The sequence below is a fragment of the Ornithorhynchus anatinus genome, chromosome 5, assembly GCF_004115215.2.
Source record: "Ornithorhynchus anatinus isolate Pmale09 chromosome 5, mOrnAna1.pri.v4, whole genome shotgun sequence".
NCBI lineage: Eukaryota > Metazoa > Chordata > Mammalia > Monotremata > Ornithorhynchidae > Ornithorhynchus > Ornithorhynchus anatinus.
Genome location: NC_041732.1, coordinates 7,733,089 through 7,750,519, shown reverse-complemented (window position 1 = coordinate 7,750,519; position 17,431 = coordinate 7,733,089). Strand labels below are relative to the sequence as shown.

Below are 17,431 nucleotides of genomic sequence, written 5' to 3'. Positions count from 1 at the left end.
TAAGTAGGAGGGAGAACAGATACTGAATCCCCATTTTGCAGATGAAGGAACTGAGGCAACGAGAAACGAAGTGAGTGACTTGCCCAAGGCCTCACCGTAGACAAATAGCATGGCCGAGACTAGAACCCAGTTCCTCTAACTCCCAGGCCCACGCTCTTTCCACTGGGTCGAGCTGATTGTCATATATTGAAAATCTACCAACTCTGCTGTACTGTACTCTCCCAGAGAGTTAGAACAGGCTCTGTGCACAGTGATCACTCAATAAATAACACTGATTGATTGACTCTTTTAATATGAGCATACAGGACTTGAATTCAATCACTTTCCAATTCAGCAGAGGAAACTTTTTTGGGAGAGGATGCTGAGCCTTCTGTCTCCCCCTCTAGATTGTAAGTTCATTGTGGGCAGGGAATGTGTCTGTTTATTGTTATATTGTACTCTTCCAAGCGCTCAGTATAGTGTTCTATACACAGTAAGTGCTCAATAAATGCAACTGACTGACAATTGGTCTCTATTGATCTCTGCGATATGAACCACAAAATCAGCTTTTTTTTTCATATGTAGTGACCAGGGCCTAGCCCATGCACGAACCACAGATTCCTCCTCTTCAAATGAAGTTTGGAGATTTGTAAATAGAAGTGGAGAAGCAGCATGGCGTAGTGGATAGAGCATGGGCCTAGGAGTCAGAAGGTCACGGGTTCTAATCCCGGCGCTGTCACTTGTCTGCTGTGGGACTTTGGGCAAGTCACTTGACTTCTCTGTGCCTCAGTTACCTCATCTGTAAAATGGGAATTGAGAATCTGAGCCCCATGTGGGACAAGGACTGTGTCCAACCCGATTTACTTGTCTCCACCCCACCCCTTAGTACAGTGCCTGGCACATAGTAAACATTTAACAAATACCATAATTATTATTATTATTAAGTTTCTCTCACAGATAACTTAGACTGCGAGCCCAATGTGGGCCAAGGACTCCGTCCAACCTGATTATCTTGTCAACCCCAGTGCTACGGATAGTGCTTGGCGCATAGTAAATACTTAACAAGGCCCAGAATTATTATAAATTTGCAGACAGAAGCTCTGCCAGCCTCTCTGGCTCCACCTCAAAAGAGGTGCTTATTTGGAATCGGTAAAGAGATGTTCTTCCTCTTGACTCTATTTATTGCCACTGTTCTCGTCTGTCCATCTACCCCGATTAGACCGTAAGCCCGTCAAACGGCAGGGACCGTCTCTATCTGTTGCCGATTTGTTCATTCCAAGCGCTTAGTACAGTGCTCTGCACATAGTAAGCGCTCAATAAATACTATTGAATGAATGAATGAATAAAATTGTCTAGGGGCCTACGGGCCCGCTTTGTGGGGAAAAGTCCGTTTTCAAATAATTCCTAATGTACGGCAGGTTTTCCCAGTTTTAGAGGATGCAGTTAGCATTCTCTCCTTCTTGCCTCTTCAGATTACGCTATACTGAACAGTGAGAAAAATCTTCCTTGAGAATTTGGATCCTATCACCTCCTTCCTCAGGATGCTGCATTGGTTCCCAAAGCCTCATGTGTCCTGATTGAGCCAACTGGTCCCTCATTAGATTGAAAGCTCCACCATTAACTGTGAGCTCCCTGAAGGCAAGGAGGAGCTTCTGCTTCTTTTGTACTTTCCATAATAATAATAACACTAATAATAATGTTGATATTTGTTAAGTGCTTACTATGTGCCAAGCACTGTTCTAAATGCTGGGGTCGATATAGGGCAATCAGGTTGTCCCATGTAAGGTTCACAGTCTTCATCCCCATTTTACAGATGAGGTCACTAGGGTACAGAGAAGTTAAGTGACTTGCCCAAGGTCACACAGCTGACAAGCGGCGGAGCCGGGATTAGAACCCATGACCTCTGACTCCCAAGCCCGGGCTCTTTCCACTTAGCCACGCTGCTTCTCACAGTGCACTGTGCTCCATAAATACCCCTCTCACCACTCTACTATTACTCAAGCTCATTGTGAGCAGGGAATGTGTCTGGTTGGTGTTATATTGTAACAAGTGCTTAGTACAGTGCTTTGTACATACAGTGAAATAAATAAATGATAATGATATACTAATAACGGATTATGTTAAGCACTTACTTTGTGCCAAGCACTGAGAAGCAGTGTGGCCTAGTGGAGAGAGCACAGGCCTGGGAGGCAGAAGACCTGGGTTTTAGTCCCGGCTCTGCCACTTTCATTCATTTAATCATATTTATTGGCTGCGATGTGACCTTGGACAAGTCACTTCACTTCCCAGTTCCCTCATCTGTAAAATGGGGATTAAGACTGTGAGCCCTGTGTGAGACATGGACTGTATCCAATCTGATTACCTAGTATCTATCCCAGTGCTTAGTATGGTAAGCTTGTTGTAGGCAGAGAATGTGTCTGTTTATTTCTGCACTGCACTTTCCCAAGCACTTAGTTCAGGGCTTGGCACACAACAAGCGCTCAATAAATACAACTGACTGACTACAGTGCCTGGCACATGGTAAGCACTTAAGAAATTCCATTTAAATAATTTAAAAAAGCACTGTACTAGGCAATGGAGTAGATATAAGACCAGCAGGTTGGAACATCCCCTGTCCTACAAGGGGCCCACAGTCCATTCAATAGTATTTATTGAGCACTTACTATGTGCAGAGCACTTTACTAAGCGCTTGGAATGCACAAATCGGTAACGGAGACAGTCCCTGCCCTTTGACGGGCTTACAGTCTAATCGGGGGAGACGGACAGATAAGAACAATGGCAATAAATCGAGGGAAGGGGAAGAACATCTCATTGAAACAATAGCAGATAAATAGAATCAAGTCTAAGTAGGAGGGAGAACAGACATTAAATCCCTATTTTACAGATAAGGAAACTGAAGCCCAGATAAGTGACTTGCCCTAGGTCACACAGCTTACAAGTGGTGGAGTTGGAATTAGAACTCAGGTCCTCTGACCCCCAGGTCCGTGCTCTTTCCATTAGGCCACACTGCTTCCCATCTAGCTACTTTCATCTCCTGCTACACTCTAAGCAAGTCATGTAATTTTTCTTTGCCTCAGTTTTCTCATGCAGAAAATGAGGCTAAAATACCTCATGTGGAACAGGGACTGTGTCTGACCTACCTTCTATTTCCTCTAATGCTCAGTACAGTGCTTGGCACCTAGTCCTCTTAATAAATGACAAAATTATTATTATAATTATTAGTTTTACCTCCCAGACTGTAGTCTCACGTGGGACCGAGGTCATGTCCTATCTGATTATTATTATTTTTTTAATGGTATTTGTTAAGCGCTATGAGCCAGGTACTGCACCAAGGGCTGGGGATGAGGTAACTGAGGCACAGAGAACCTCAGTGACTTGCCCACGGTCACTCGACGGACAAGTGGCAGAACAGGGATTAGAACTCAGGTTCATTCGTTCAATCAGTCGTATTTATTTAGCGTTTTCTGTGTGCAAGGCACTGTGCTAAAAAAAAGCTCTTTTTGTAATTCATATGGTAGAGATCAAGAAAAACCAACTGTTAGTCAGTTGCATTTATTGAGCGCTTACTGTGTGTAGAACACTGTACTGAGCGCTTGGGAGAGTACAATATAACAATAAACAGACACATTCCCTGCCCACAACCAGCTCACCGACTAGAGGGAGCTTGTGCTCTTCTAGACTCGCAGGCCCACATTCTATCCACTAGGCCATCTACTATTTACCTTGGTGTTTAGCACAGTGCACTTCAAAAAAACCCAACATGATTATTATCATTATTATTATTATCTGCACATCTCCTATGGGGCAGGACAGCTTTTCACTCTCTGGCCCTCTTCCCTCTATTGATCAAAAAGTGCTCAGGCAGACACGATTCATATGGCAACAGAAAGGGGAAAGTTTCAGGAAATATGGTCCCTCACAGCCACGCAAAGAAGCGTGTGACCACACAGCTGGATCCCTTAATAACAGAAATTCGACAGCAGATCTAAAAAAATCAGATGAGCCCCCTCAGATGAAGGGAAAATATTCCACCTCTTCTTTCCACGGCCTTCCGGTTAGATTTTGGGGACCCTTTCAGTTTGTGGGTGGACTGAGGATTTTTGGCTGTCGCGATTGGATTTTTTCCCCTTGCAGTGCAGGGTAATAATAATAATGTTGGTATTTGTTAAGCGCTTACTATAATAATAATAATAATAATGTTGGTATTTGTTAAGCGCTTACTATGTGCTTTGTATTGTTCTAAGCGCTGGGGGTACACAGGGTAATCAGGTTGTCTCACATGAGGCTCACAGTCTTAATCCCCATTTTACAGATGAGGTAACTGAGGCACAGAGAAGTGAAGTGACTTGCCCACAGTCCCACAGCTGACAAGTGCAGAGACGGACTTTGAACCCATGACCTCCGACTCCCAAGCCCGTGCTCTTTCCACTGAGCCACGCTGCTTCTCAGAGCAGGAAGACAGCGGATGAGAGTGGCATGTCTGGATGGGATCTGTCAAGATTTTGCAGGACTAAGATTCTTTTTCTCCCATTCACCTCAAACAGCCATTAAAATCACAGGTACCGAGTCTTGTCATATTTGCCTCAAGCTGGTCAGTCAATCAAGGATAAAGATGACAGTGAGCCCCATTTGGGACCCGATGCCCACAATGGAAGGGAACAAAAAAAGTTCTGAGGATTAAATGTCAACTGAATTTTCAAGTGCCGCATTGAATAAATGGAAAAAATTTGTGTAGGACACAAAGTGTGGCATTCAGATTTTGGGATCCAAATATGTGAAATCCGTGATTTGTGATTTATTAGACCTATGATGAACTAAGGGCTGGACTGAATAATAATAATAATAGTATTTGTTCATCTCTTACTATGTGCCAAGCGCTGTACTAAGTGCTGGGGTAGATACAAGATAATCAGGTTGGACACAGACCCTGCCCCACGTGGGGCTCGCAGTCCAAATCTCCATATTCCAGATGAGGTAACTGAGGCACAGAGAAGTGAAGTAACTCGCCCAGGTCACCCAGCAGACAAGTGGCGGAGCCAAGATTAGAAGCCAGATCCTTGTGACTCCCAGGCCTGGGTTTTCTCCACTAGGCTATGCTGCTTCTCTTGTTTCTATCCTTCATATCCAGTAGCCACTGCTTTTTTAAGTCCTTCTGAAACCTCTCCTCCTGGAAGCCTTCTCTGCTTTATCTCCCACCCCATTTTCACCCCTTACTGCCGCTTCAGAATTTCTGTATCCTCGAAGCACCTGGGGAGTTATCCCTGCCAGAGCACTTATGCACATATCTTCACATTCTACTGCCTCTTCTGATTTGTGATTTATTTTCTTGTCCGTCTCCTCCGAATGATTGTCAGCTCCTTGAAAGAAGATCGTCTGCTAATTCTAATGTACTTGACCAAACACCCAGTAAAGTGCTCTCTGTAAGCGTTCTGTTGTACTCTCCCAAGCGCTTAGTACGGTGTTCTGTACACAGTCAGGGCTCAATAAATACGACAATCAATGCATTGCTTCTTGTGGGCAGGGAACATGTCTACAAAATTTATACGCTCCTTGCTACAGTAAGTCAGAGGTCATGGGTTTGAATTCCGGCTCTGCCACTTGTCAGCTGTGTGACTGTTGGCAAGTCACTTCACTTCTCTGTGCCTCAGTTCCCTCATCTGTAAAATGGGGATGAAGACTGTGACCCTCACGGGGGACAACCTCATTCCCCTGTATCTACCCCAGCGCTTAGAACAGTGCTCTGCACGTAGTAAGCGCTTAACAAATACCAACATTATTATTACTATTATTACTCTGCCCTCAGTAAGGGCTCCACAAATTCCACGAACTACTTGATTCGATTACTAAATAATGTGGATAAACTATCTACCCATTTGGAAATGGTCACATATTTATTCTACCCTCCACCTGGACCTGGCTGTTAGTCATTTTATTTGCTTCTCTACCTGGGAATCCAAACAGCCAGGTCCCAAGGTGTCACAGTGGCAAGAGCCCGGGCCTGGGAGTCAGAGGATGTGGGTTCTATTCCTGGCTCCTCCACTTTTCTGCTGGGTGACCTTGGGCAAATCACTTCACTTCTCTGTGCCTCCGTTACTTCATCTGGAAAATGGGGATTAAGTCTGTGATTACTTGTATCTATCCCAGCGCTTAGAACAGTGCTTGGCACATAGTAAGCACTTAACAAATACCATCATTATTATTATTAGTAGTAAGCGCTCAATAAATACCATTGATTGATTAATTGAAAAACTCATGTTTCTCAAATGTCGGAAAAAATAATGCACAGAACGCTTTTGGCCAAACTTCCTCCAAACTTCTCCAAGTCATCTTCAAACTGAAAAGCCTTTGATCGTGAATTTCTAATTTGAACAGTCCAGTGGTAAGTGAGTGGAACTTTCCCCTCCACAGGATAACGACACACCGACATCTAGGGTAAAAAATTCAACAGAGACCTCAGACTATTACTCGCCAAACTAGCAGCCCAACTTGCCATCAGGAAAGTACTGCATAGCAGCCAGATCTTTACGATATTATAATTAAATGGAAAATACTACTATTTGGGCATTAGCACTTGAAGGGTGTTTAATGTCTTTTAAATGGTTCAAAGAAGATCCACATTTTTTCCCTATTATGAAACAAACGCTATATCCACAGTCCAATTTGTTATTACAAAATAAATGAATGCTTAAAAGACACTCTGTCAATTGAAAAAGATAACATTAAAATGGCTGATTTCAGTGCCAAGTTAAACAAAATATATTTTCCTTGACAAGCTGCCTACATTTAAATGAAAATAGGGCAAATCTGGTCAATAATATGGATTGCATAGAACAAAAAGAACCTTAGATCATGCTAACACGAGGATCAGAAAGCTGTGGCTTCAATTAAAACCACCCAATTATTTAGCTCACTCGAAGAAACGGGAAATAAATTAATCTGTTTTAAATGAAAGTACTCAGATAAGTAGCTTTTTGACCCATGAGGAACTCTCACCGGCAGAAATTACGATGAGGCGAGAATTTGCTGAAGCAGGGCTAAAAGGAATAAATAAATAAACAAATAAAAAAAAATCAAACAGACGGATTTAGAATCAGTAATCAAAAGGCATTTGGAAAATATTTAGCTGGCTAGTTGTAGAGGGGTTCCAGAACTGGGGGGCCGGGGGTGGCCTTCTATTTTAAATAGAGAGGTGCGAGGAAATGGCACCGTCCCTCTTAGCAGCAAACAATTGGGGGACCTTATTTTTCAACAACAGGATGTTTTCATTTCCGAACTGTCGGGTAAAACATGGCAATGGTAATACTATTATGAATGTGCTGTACTCCTTTAAAATCCTCTATTATCCACTTATGCTTTCCTTGCACTGGGATTTAAGAATGCCTCTTTATTGAGACAAGTAATATGTCATCATTTTGTTCGGCTAACAGGCTTGACAGCCCTGTCTCTTTGAGTTAAGAATAGTAGATCTCTATTTCTTACATTGCTGGCAAAAGCTGGCAGAATGAATAGGAATTAGCCAATTGGGGGTAAAGATTTTTTTTTTTTTTACCCCCACAGATCCAGATAATTTACTTTACTCATGATTAAGCTGGCTGGAGAATTATATTTTTTTAAATAAAAATGATCTCCTCCATCTTTTATGATAATGTCTCCGATCGCCAGTCTTTTGTGTTTTAACAAATAATACTGCTCTTCACCAGTTCTCTTGTCTTTTTGATCCCCTTTTTCTACTTATCATGTTCTTTATTTGAAACAGATTTTTAACAGATAATCCTGATCGTTACAACAATATCTGGCTGGCATTTTCTTCAAATAATTCTTAAAAACAGCTTAAAAAGCCGTTTGGAATAACATCAAGCTTGCCATCAATCAAATGAAAAAATTCCGCTGGCGGTTGTATAAACATCAGATCAAGTCTGATGTCTTCAAGGATTTCGGAGTGAACCATAAAAAACTCCATTAACTTCTGACAAAGAATGCAAATTAATCACAACATGGGGTGAAATGAAATTAAAGGCTCTTTTCTAATCAATGACAAGGCAGGATGAAATATTTTGTTACTCTCTCCGCACTCAGGCTGGCTGGATATTTGCACTTTTCCTGCAACGCCCCAAATGGAAGGTGTGAGTACAGATTCACCCACACACTGGCTGTTTAGTGCCACACACACACACACCCCGCTCCCCCCTCATTTTGCCCCCCCAAAGCTATCTGCTTACAAGGCGGGGAGATTCACCAAACACACTAATCATCTGAATCTCAGGTGCATCCAATTTGTTATTCACACTCTCCCATGCCAGTGAAAAAGCCTGGCGCAGACAGATGCACCAGGAACCTTAAATGACAGTTTTGGCCTCCGGAAGTGCGATCACTACAGCAAAATCTAGTACAGCCTCCAGGTGAAATGTCTGGAGCTCCATATGGAGCAGGGAAAATTAACAACAAGATGAAAATCGCTGCAGCAGCGGGGAGTCTGAATTTTTGAAAAAAAAAAATGAAATTTAAAGATGAAGAAAGAGAAGTAATAAATTAATGGGGTGTGAAAACATTCAAAGCTTTACAATACCAGGGGCACTATTTGCTCAGATTTCCGCCCCTCCTCCCCCCTTTTTTTCTTTTTTTAACTTCGGGTCATTTTGATGTAATTTATTAACCAAGATCAGGAATTGAAGCCAAAAAGAAGCTCATTTTTCTACATACAAAAGTACTTTAAATACATTTGTATCCGAATTGCCTTCACTTCCTTGTGCCTTCTTGCTACCAAATTCCCAAGCGTGCAGGCATCACATGAGACTATCTCCTTAATGGATTTACTATCCTGCTAATGCCCAGCCCCTGCTGTAAAATTTGACTGCCAGATGATAATATTTAGCAGGCGATTCTTTTCATTTCTCCTAAATTGCATTGTCATTAAACAAGCCATTGCCTGCTATCGTGTCTTTTAAATCTCCCGAATTTGGTTCTGCGGAATTAACTGTACGGCTCCGTTTGCTGCCCAAACCCTACCTATTCCCCCCCGCTGGAGCGAAAGCTCCTTGTGGGCAGGAAGCATGTCCTTTCTTTGTTTTGGCCTTCCCAAACGCTTAGTAGTGTCTTGAATTAAGTTGGAGCTCAAAAAATACAACTATTACTACTGCTAAGAAGCAGTATCGTGGAAAGAGTACGGGCCTGGGAGTCAAGAGACCTGGGTTCTAATGCCGGCTCCGCCACTTGCCTGCTGGGTGACCCTGGGAAAGTCACTTTGTTTCTCGGTGCCCCGGTTCTGTCACCTGTAAAATGCGGATTATGTGTCTCCTCCCTCCCGCTTAGACTGTGAGTCCCATGTAATGCTACTAATAATAATAATTGTGGCATTTGTTAGGTGCTACATGCCAGCACTGTATAAGCGCTGGGACAGGCTCTGTGCCTTACTGATTGCATGGAATCTGTCCTAGTGCTTGGCACAGAGTAAGCACTTTATTATTATTATTATTTTCTTCATAATATCATCATCACTATGACTATTACAGCTTCTATTACTAACTGGCTTCATCTGGATGGCTTGGACAGAAGGTTTCAATCAATCAATGGTATCTAATAATAATAACAGTAATAATAACTGTGGTATTTGTTCAGCACTTACTATGCGTCAGGCAGTGTATGAAGCACTGGGGTGGATACAAGCAAATCGGGTTGGACACAGTCCCTGTCCCAAGTGGGGCTTCCGGGCTCAATCCCCATTTTACAGATGAGGGAACTGTGGCACCGAGAAGTGAAGTGACTTAATAATGTTGGTATTTGTTAAGCGCTTACTATGTGCCGAGCACTGTTCTAAACGCTGGAGTAGATACAGGGTAATCAGGTTGTCCCACGTGAGGCTCACAGTTAATCCCCATTTTACAGATGAGGGAACTGAGGCACAGAGAAGTCAAGTGACTTGCCCACAGTCACACAGCTGACAAGTGGCAGAGCAGGGATTCCAACTCATGACCTCCGAATCCCAAGCCCGTGCTCTTTCCACTGAGCCACGCTGCTTCTATCAAGCGCTTACTGCATGCAGGGCTTCGTACTAAGTGGTTGGGAGAGTACAATACAACAGAGTTGGATGACACATTCCCTGACCACAGCGAGTTTACAGTCTAGAGGGGGAGACGGACATTGATATGAATAAATCACTTATAGACATGGCTATAAATGCTGTGGGACTTGGGGTGGGGGCTAGTCTCCTTATGGAAACTCAGTCTCGAAATAATTCGAGTAGTCAGAACTGGGAGAGGATTAGGAGTTAGAGACCTACACTCAGCAAATAATGATACTCGCCCCCCGTTAAACTCGTTCAAGAAATCTGAGAAATAGGCGATAATAATAATAATAACGGTACCTGTTACCGCTTACTATGTGCCAAGCACCGTCCTAAACGCTGGGGTGGTAATCAGGTTATCCCACATGGGGTTCACAGTCTTAATCCCCATTTTACAGATGAGGTAACTAAGGCACAGAGAAGTTAAGTAGCTTGCCCAAGGTCACAGAGCAGACAAGTGGCGGAGCCGGGATTAGAACCCGTGTCCTCTGACTCCTAAGCCCGTGCTCTTTCCCCTAAGCCACGCTGCTTCTCTAACAGTAGAGTAGTAAGTAGCAGCAACTTTCTAGACCACTCCAGACGTGCATAGGGGCTGGCCATATTTTATCACAAAGAGGTTTGGGTTGGAGTTTGGAAATCCATCCGCCCAGGAGAATTGGACTTCACTGGGGCAGAAGCTTCCCCCTGATTTTAACGCGTGTCTTCCCAATAAGGTCTTGGAGGTTTTCCACTTTATCATCTACCCAGGCGATGTGACGTTATAGAAAATTATGAGATATTCAAGGGCTGTAATACCCTTGGTTGAAAACATCTGGCAAGTGCTGGATGGATTTGTGAGCAAACTGGGATGGTTTCTTTCCCAAAGTGTGGCACATCATTTGAGTTTTGGGTCCAATCCTACATTTTTCATCTAGTGCCTCAATTTTGCGGCTACACACTCCCCTTGCCCCAGCTCTTTGTAACATCAATTTACCACTCGGTTTGAACACCTTGGAAATCGGCTAAAGTCCATGTGGCTTAATGGATTCAGCACGGGCCTGGGAGTCAGGAGAACCTGGATTCTAATCTCAGCTCTGCCACATGTCCGCTGTGTGACCTTGGGCAAGTCACATAACTTCTCTTGGCCTCAGTTACCTCATCTGCACAACAGGGATTAAAAATGTGAGCCACATGTGGGACACAGACTGTGTCCAACTTGTACCTACCCCACTACTTAGAACAGGGCTGGAAACACAGTAAGTGCTTAATAAGTACTATTATTATTATTACTATTCATTGCTGGTTCACAACCAATTCTAACTGCTGAGAAAACAGTTACAGTTATATAGAAGCAGCGTGGCCTAGTGGATAGAGCACGGGCTGGGAATCAGAAGGACCTGGGTTCTAATTCCACCTCTGCCACCTGTCTGCTGTGTGAACTTGGGCAAGTCACTTCACTTCCTGGGGGCCTCAGTTCCCTCATCTGTAAAATGGGGACTGTGAGCAGGATGTGGGGCAAGGACTGTGTGCAACCCGATTAGTTTGTACCTACCCCGTGCTTAGAACAGTGCCTGGTACATAGTAATCACTTAAATTCCACAATTACTATTATTATTATTATTATAAAGGCAGGGGATAGGACCCTGAAGCTCTTTGGTAGCTACCTCATGATCCTGCAGGCAATCCTGATCCCTCTCAATGGACTGTTTCCAACCTGATTAACTTCTATCTACCTCAGCGCTTAGTACAGTGCCTGGCACATAATGAGCACTCAATGGATACCAGAAAAAAAGAAAAAATGCAAATCTCAATTTGGTGCCAGGAGGCATAAGGAGTCAGAAACATTTCTCTTTCACTAAGGCATAGAGGTCGGTGATAACTACAGAGTTCAAAGTATTTGAATTTCTTACGGGGCTCCTAAGGCACTTGTAAGATCAGAAGTGCTATTTGGTCTAAACTGACTTCATTTAAGAAGTCTTCTTTACTTATCCTTACTGAAAGGAGTTAGTTTCTTTCAAATTCAAAAGCCTTGATTTTGAATTTTTTCTTGAGGTTTAGGAGATAACACAGTTCATACACACAGTGCAGTGGGTAGTCCTCTAGAGTGTTAGTTCGCTGAGGGCAGGGAACGTGTCAACCAACTCTGTCACGGTATCCTCTCCCAAGCGCTTAGCACAGTATTACGCACACAGTACGTGCTTAATAAATATCATGGATCGATGGCGTTTAAAGTCCTTCGCCTATAATAGCAAAGTGTGGTCTAATAGATGGAGCCTGGGCCTGGGACCCCGAAGGCCTGGGTTTTAATCCCGGCTCCGCCAATACCTACCGTGTGACCCTAGGCAAGTCACTTCACTTCTTGAGGCTTCAGTTTCCGCATCTGTAAAATGGGGATTCAATCCCCGTTCTTCCTCTCCTCTAGTGTGAGAGCCCCACGTGGGAAAGGGACTGCGTCCGACCTGACGAACTTGTAACTAAGCCCAGCTCTCGGTCCTGTGCTTGGTGCAAAGTAAGTGTTTAACAGATCCCGTTAAATGAACCAGAAACGTGGCAATCTTGCAAATCCTCGATCTGGGGGAAGTTGGCCCTCTGGTACTCCCTCGTTCTGACGCCAGGCTTGCGGGCACATACAGTCCCTTTGGCACCATGGCAGGCTGAAGCCTGAACAGCTCGCATCGTGAGGAGAACACTGCCTCGCTTCCCAAGAACGCTCCCGCCGGACACACCTTAAAACGAGGCCTAGTGGTAAGAGCACAGGTCTGAAAGTCAGAGGATGTGGGTTCTAATCCTGGCTCCACCACAGGTCTGCTGTGTGACCTTGGGCAAGTCACTTCACTTTTCTGGGCCTCAGTTAGCTCATCTGGAAAATGGGGATTAAGACAGGGAGCCCAATGTGGGACAGGGACTGTGTCCAACCTGATTACCTTGTATCTACCCTAGTGCTCAGAACAGTGCTTGGCACAGAGTAAGTCCTTTTACCGGAATTATTATTATTGCCCGCCACCTAAAACTCAACATGAGCAAGACTGAGCTCCTCATCTTCCCTCCCAAACCCGGTCCTCTCCCAGACTTCTCTATCACCGTGGATGGCACGACCATCCTTCCCGTCCCGCAGGCCCGCAATCTCGGTGTCATCCTTGACTCGTCCCTCTCGTTCACCCCACACATCCTATCCGTTACCGAGACCTGCCGGTTTCACCTCTACAATATCGCCAAGATCCGCCCTTTCCTCTCCACCCAGACGGCTACCTTACTATTACGGGCTCTCGTTATATCCCGGCTAGACTACTGTGTCAGCCTTCTCTCTGACCTCCCTTCCTTCTCTCTCGCCCCGCTCCGGTCTATTCTTCACTCCGCTGCCCGGCTCATCTTCCTGCAGAAACGATCTGGGCGTGTCACTCCCCTTCTTAAACAACTCCAGTGGTTGCCTATCGACCTCCGCTCCAAACAAAAACTCCTCACTCTAGGCTTCGAGGCTCTCCGTCACCTTGCCCCTTCCCACCTCTCCTCCCTTCTCTCTTTCTACCACCCACCCCGCACGCTCCGCTCCTCCGCCGCCCACCTCCTCGCCGTCCCTCGGTCTCGCCCATCCCGCCGTCGACCCCCGGGTCACGTCCTCCCGCGGTCCCGGAACGCCCTCCCTCCTCACCTCCGCCAAACTGATTCTCTTTCCCTCTTCAAAACCCTACTTAAAAATCACCTCCTCCAAGAGGCGTTCCCAGACTGAGCTCCTCTTCCCCCTCTGCCATCCCCCCTTTACCTCTCCGCAGCTAAAGCCTCATTTTCCCCTTTTCCCTCTGCTCCTCCACCTCTCCCTTCCCATCCCCACAGCACTGTACTCGTCCGCTCAACTGTATATATTTTCGTTACCCTATTTATTTTGTTAATGAATTGTACATCGCCTCGATTCTATTTAGTTGCCATTGTTTTTACGAGATGTTCTTCCCCTCGACGCTGTTTATTGCCATCGTTCTCGTCTGTCCGTCTCCCCCGATTAGACCGTAAGCCCGTCAAACGGCAGGGACTGTCTCTATCTGTTGCCGACTTGTTCATCCCAAGCGCTTAGTACAGTGCTCTGCACATAGTAAGCGCTCAATAAATACTATTGAATGAATGAATACCTTAGGGAGGAACTGAATGCATTAGCTCTAATCATCTTCCTGCACTTCCCTTTTATGAGATGGCTTAGGAACTACAGCGTAGCTCAGTGGAAGGAGCACGGGCTTTGGAGTCAGAGGTCAAGGGTTCGAATCCCCGCTCTTGTCAGCTGTGTGACTGTGGGCAAGTCACTTAACTTCTCTGTGGCTCAGTTACCTCCTCTGTAAAATGGGGATTAAGAGTGTGAGCCCCACGTGGGGCAACCTGATTCCCCTGTGTCTCCCCCAGCGCTTAGAACAGTGCTCGGCACATAGTAAGCGCTTAACAAATACCAACATTATTATTATTATTATTATTAACTAACCGGAAAACTGCCACTCTATTTTACTCAAGTGGGAGACTACTTACTTCAACGAAGAGCTCCAAGTGCCCTGAATAAATAAAATGCATTGTCTATTTTGGCATTTTTCAAAATGACCTAGAGGTTAACATCCTACTCAGTAAAATACCCTGATGGGTCACCCCTAGGAACACTTCCTATTTCATCAGCAAGAGGCTGGACAGCAAAATTCCCTTAAAGGGATCAGTCAATCTGGTCACATCTTCGACTGTCTTTCTAAGAGGCAGCATGGCCAGTGAATAGAGCAGGGGCCCGGGAATCAGAAAGACCTGGGTTCTAACCCAGACTCTGCCATCTGTCTGCTGTGTGTCCTTGGACAAGTCATTAAATTCTCTGGGCCTCAGTTACCTCCTCTGTAAAATGGGGATGAAAACTGTGAGCCCCATGTGGGACACGGGCTGTGTCCAACCTGACTGCCTTGTATCTACCCAGTGCTTAGAACAGTGCTTGACACATAGTCAGTGCTTAACAAGTACCATCATCATTATTATTATTACTAAGAAAAGAGTACAGTTATTTTAAAAAAACTCCAGAAGTGGCCCATTTAAAAACCTAAAACACTTCAGCAGAATGTGCCAACTTGGAGAGTTTCAGTTTTAGTTGTCAAATGGCTTTAGCTTTCGAGAGAGACAGAGAGAGAGAGAGAGAGAGAGAGAAAGTGGAAGGAATCTTCTTTCTCTAAGTGCAGAATCTTCAAATGTCCACACTTAGTGCCGGGGGAATTGGCTTAAAACAGCTTATAAAAATGGTAGCGAGATGGAGCCCCGTCCTATTATTCAATAACCATGTTTGTGATGCATCTGCATAATCTAACCATGCATAAATTAGTATGTGTAATACAACACTCATTTGCATAATAATAGCAAGTTAATAGATGCTTAAAGAGCAGAGACCAACACCCCCTTTAAATCAGACATGCCTCCAGGCACTCTGGCCTGTATAGACCACGGTGCCAAGAAAACACAGAACGAAAGAGAGAGGAAAACATTCAAGTCAGTCATTTTTCATCCCCTTGGACATTCCACTTAATTTTTTCCCCACAAAGAGAAATGTTTTTCAAACTACAATGCAGTTTAATATGTTCAATTCGAACACCCACCTGAAAGAAATGGTTTTAAAGCAACAGTCCTTGTCGCTTCTGGATTTGACAACCTTTTTTCGGGGGAGGAGGGAGAGGAGAGGAGGGAGGGATTGCAAGGGACAAGGATACATTCAAACTCAAATCTCTCATACAAACTGTGATGCCATTACATTGAATTCCATTAGCAGAACATTAAAATGACAATCTATACCAGATTATTTTCCTCCATGGAGCCTAAAATCAAGCCATTATATCTAAAGTCAAGATCTGAAAGATAAAACAGAAAAAGGGGGCTTTTATATTCCAAAAACTTGAGCATGTGGTGTGGGATGGAGCTCGGTGATGGAAAACAATGCCAAAAATCTCACAAAGAAGGGGCATGAGGAACCCTTCCAGTCTTCTAAGACAGAAAAAATCCGGAGTCAAAATATACCACCAAAAAAAAATCAATAGAGATTTCCAAATGACTCCTCTAAGATACCACTTTTCAATTTAACAGGACAGATTTATTTGTATGTGGCTCAAATGTTCACAATTGCTCCCTGCACCTTCATACATAGGAATGAATGTCACAGTGGCAAACGACAGTAATGAACAATCTTACCTGAGGATATGGAAACCTCCCAAGAGCAAGCTGGGAAAGGAAATAATATTTGTCTAGTTATAGATTTGCATGCGGGGCAGATTCCCTTAAAACAGACAAGCGCTAAAATTCACCATTGTACCCTGCAGTCTAAAAAGCCCCACAAACCCACACAAATTGTCATGCCATTGCACTGAGCTGTATTTAGAATGGAGAGTCAAAGGCTGTTGCCTGATGAAAGGGGTCTTTTACTTAGGTTTCTGAACATTTACTGAATTTATTTTCTGGAGGGAACACCAACCCCCCCTCAAACTGCATATATTATTCAGATTTCTGTGTGCACCCAGACATTTCAATCTGATTACAACATAGGACACAACGTACTTTGACACCCTTCGCTTCTGAGGCCCTTCACGTGAGACCTGTTGGTATTTCTCCGCCTCGATCTTTCAGTCTAAGAAGTGGGCAAACGATCACCTCAGAGGGATATTCTGAGCCTTCAATAAAGAGTGTCAAATGTGTTTCAAGATCAAAGAATGTCCTCTTCTATCCAATGGCAAAATAATGCTCCTATTACCATTTGTCTTCTCTAATCAGTTCCCATTTGGGGCGTTTGTTATGTGGCAGCAAGGCGATTTTGACCATCATTTTGCATGTATGAAAGCATATCCGCACCTCCTGAAGTGGGGGAAGACAGGAAGGATTGTGAAACACTCTAATTAATCAAATCAGTCCATCGCACTTTATGTGACCTTGGGCAAGTCCCTTCACTTCTCTGGGCCCCACTTATCTCATCTGTAAAATGGGGATTGAGACTGTGAGCCCCACAGGGAACAGAAACTGTGTCCAGCCCAATTTAATTGTATCCACCCCAGCGCTTAGTACAGTGCCTAACACTTGGTAAGCACTTGACAAATACCATAATTATTATTATTATTTTTTGAGTATTTACTGGGTGTGCAGGGCACTGTACTAAGCACAGGAAAATACAACACAACAATATAGCCTACACATTCCCTGCCCACAATGAGCTTACAGTCTACAGGGCTCAAAGCTGGAAATGACACCTGGCTTCTCAGGACTCCCAGCATCAGAACTATCTTTCATTCATTAATTCATTCAATCATATTTACTGAGTCCTTACTGTGTGCAGAACACTGTACTAAGCGCTCGGGAGAGCACAATATTAACAATAAGCAGACACATTCCCTGCTGCTCTAAAACTTTGGGTAGTTTCTTAACCTTGCCCTT

The 17,431-nt window shown here is 44.2% G+C and overlaps 1 protein-coding gene across 1 annotated transcript in view; it reads right to left on the bottom strand.

The window, feature by feature from the left end:
• Window positions 1-17,431, bottom strand: part of MAP2K5 (mitogen-activated protein kinase kinase 5) — a 238,924-nt gene that overhangs the window by 71,784 nt on the left and 149,709 nt on the right. Inside the window, 1 exon segment of the mRNA XM_029066218.2 lies at window positions 16,202-16,231. Coding sequence (XP_028922051.1) covers window positions 16,202-16,231 — 30 coding nt within the window.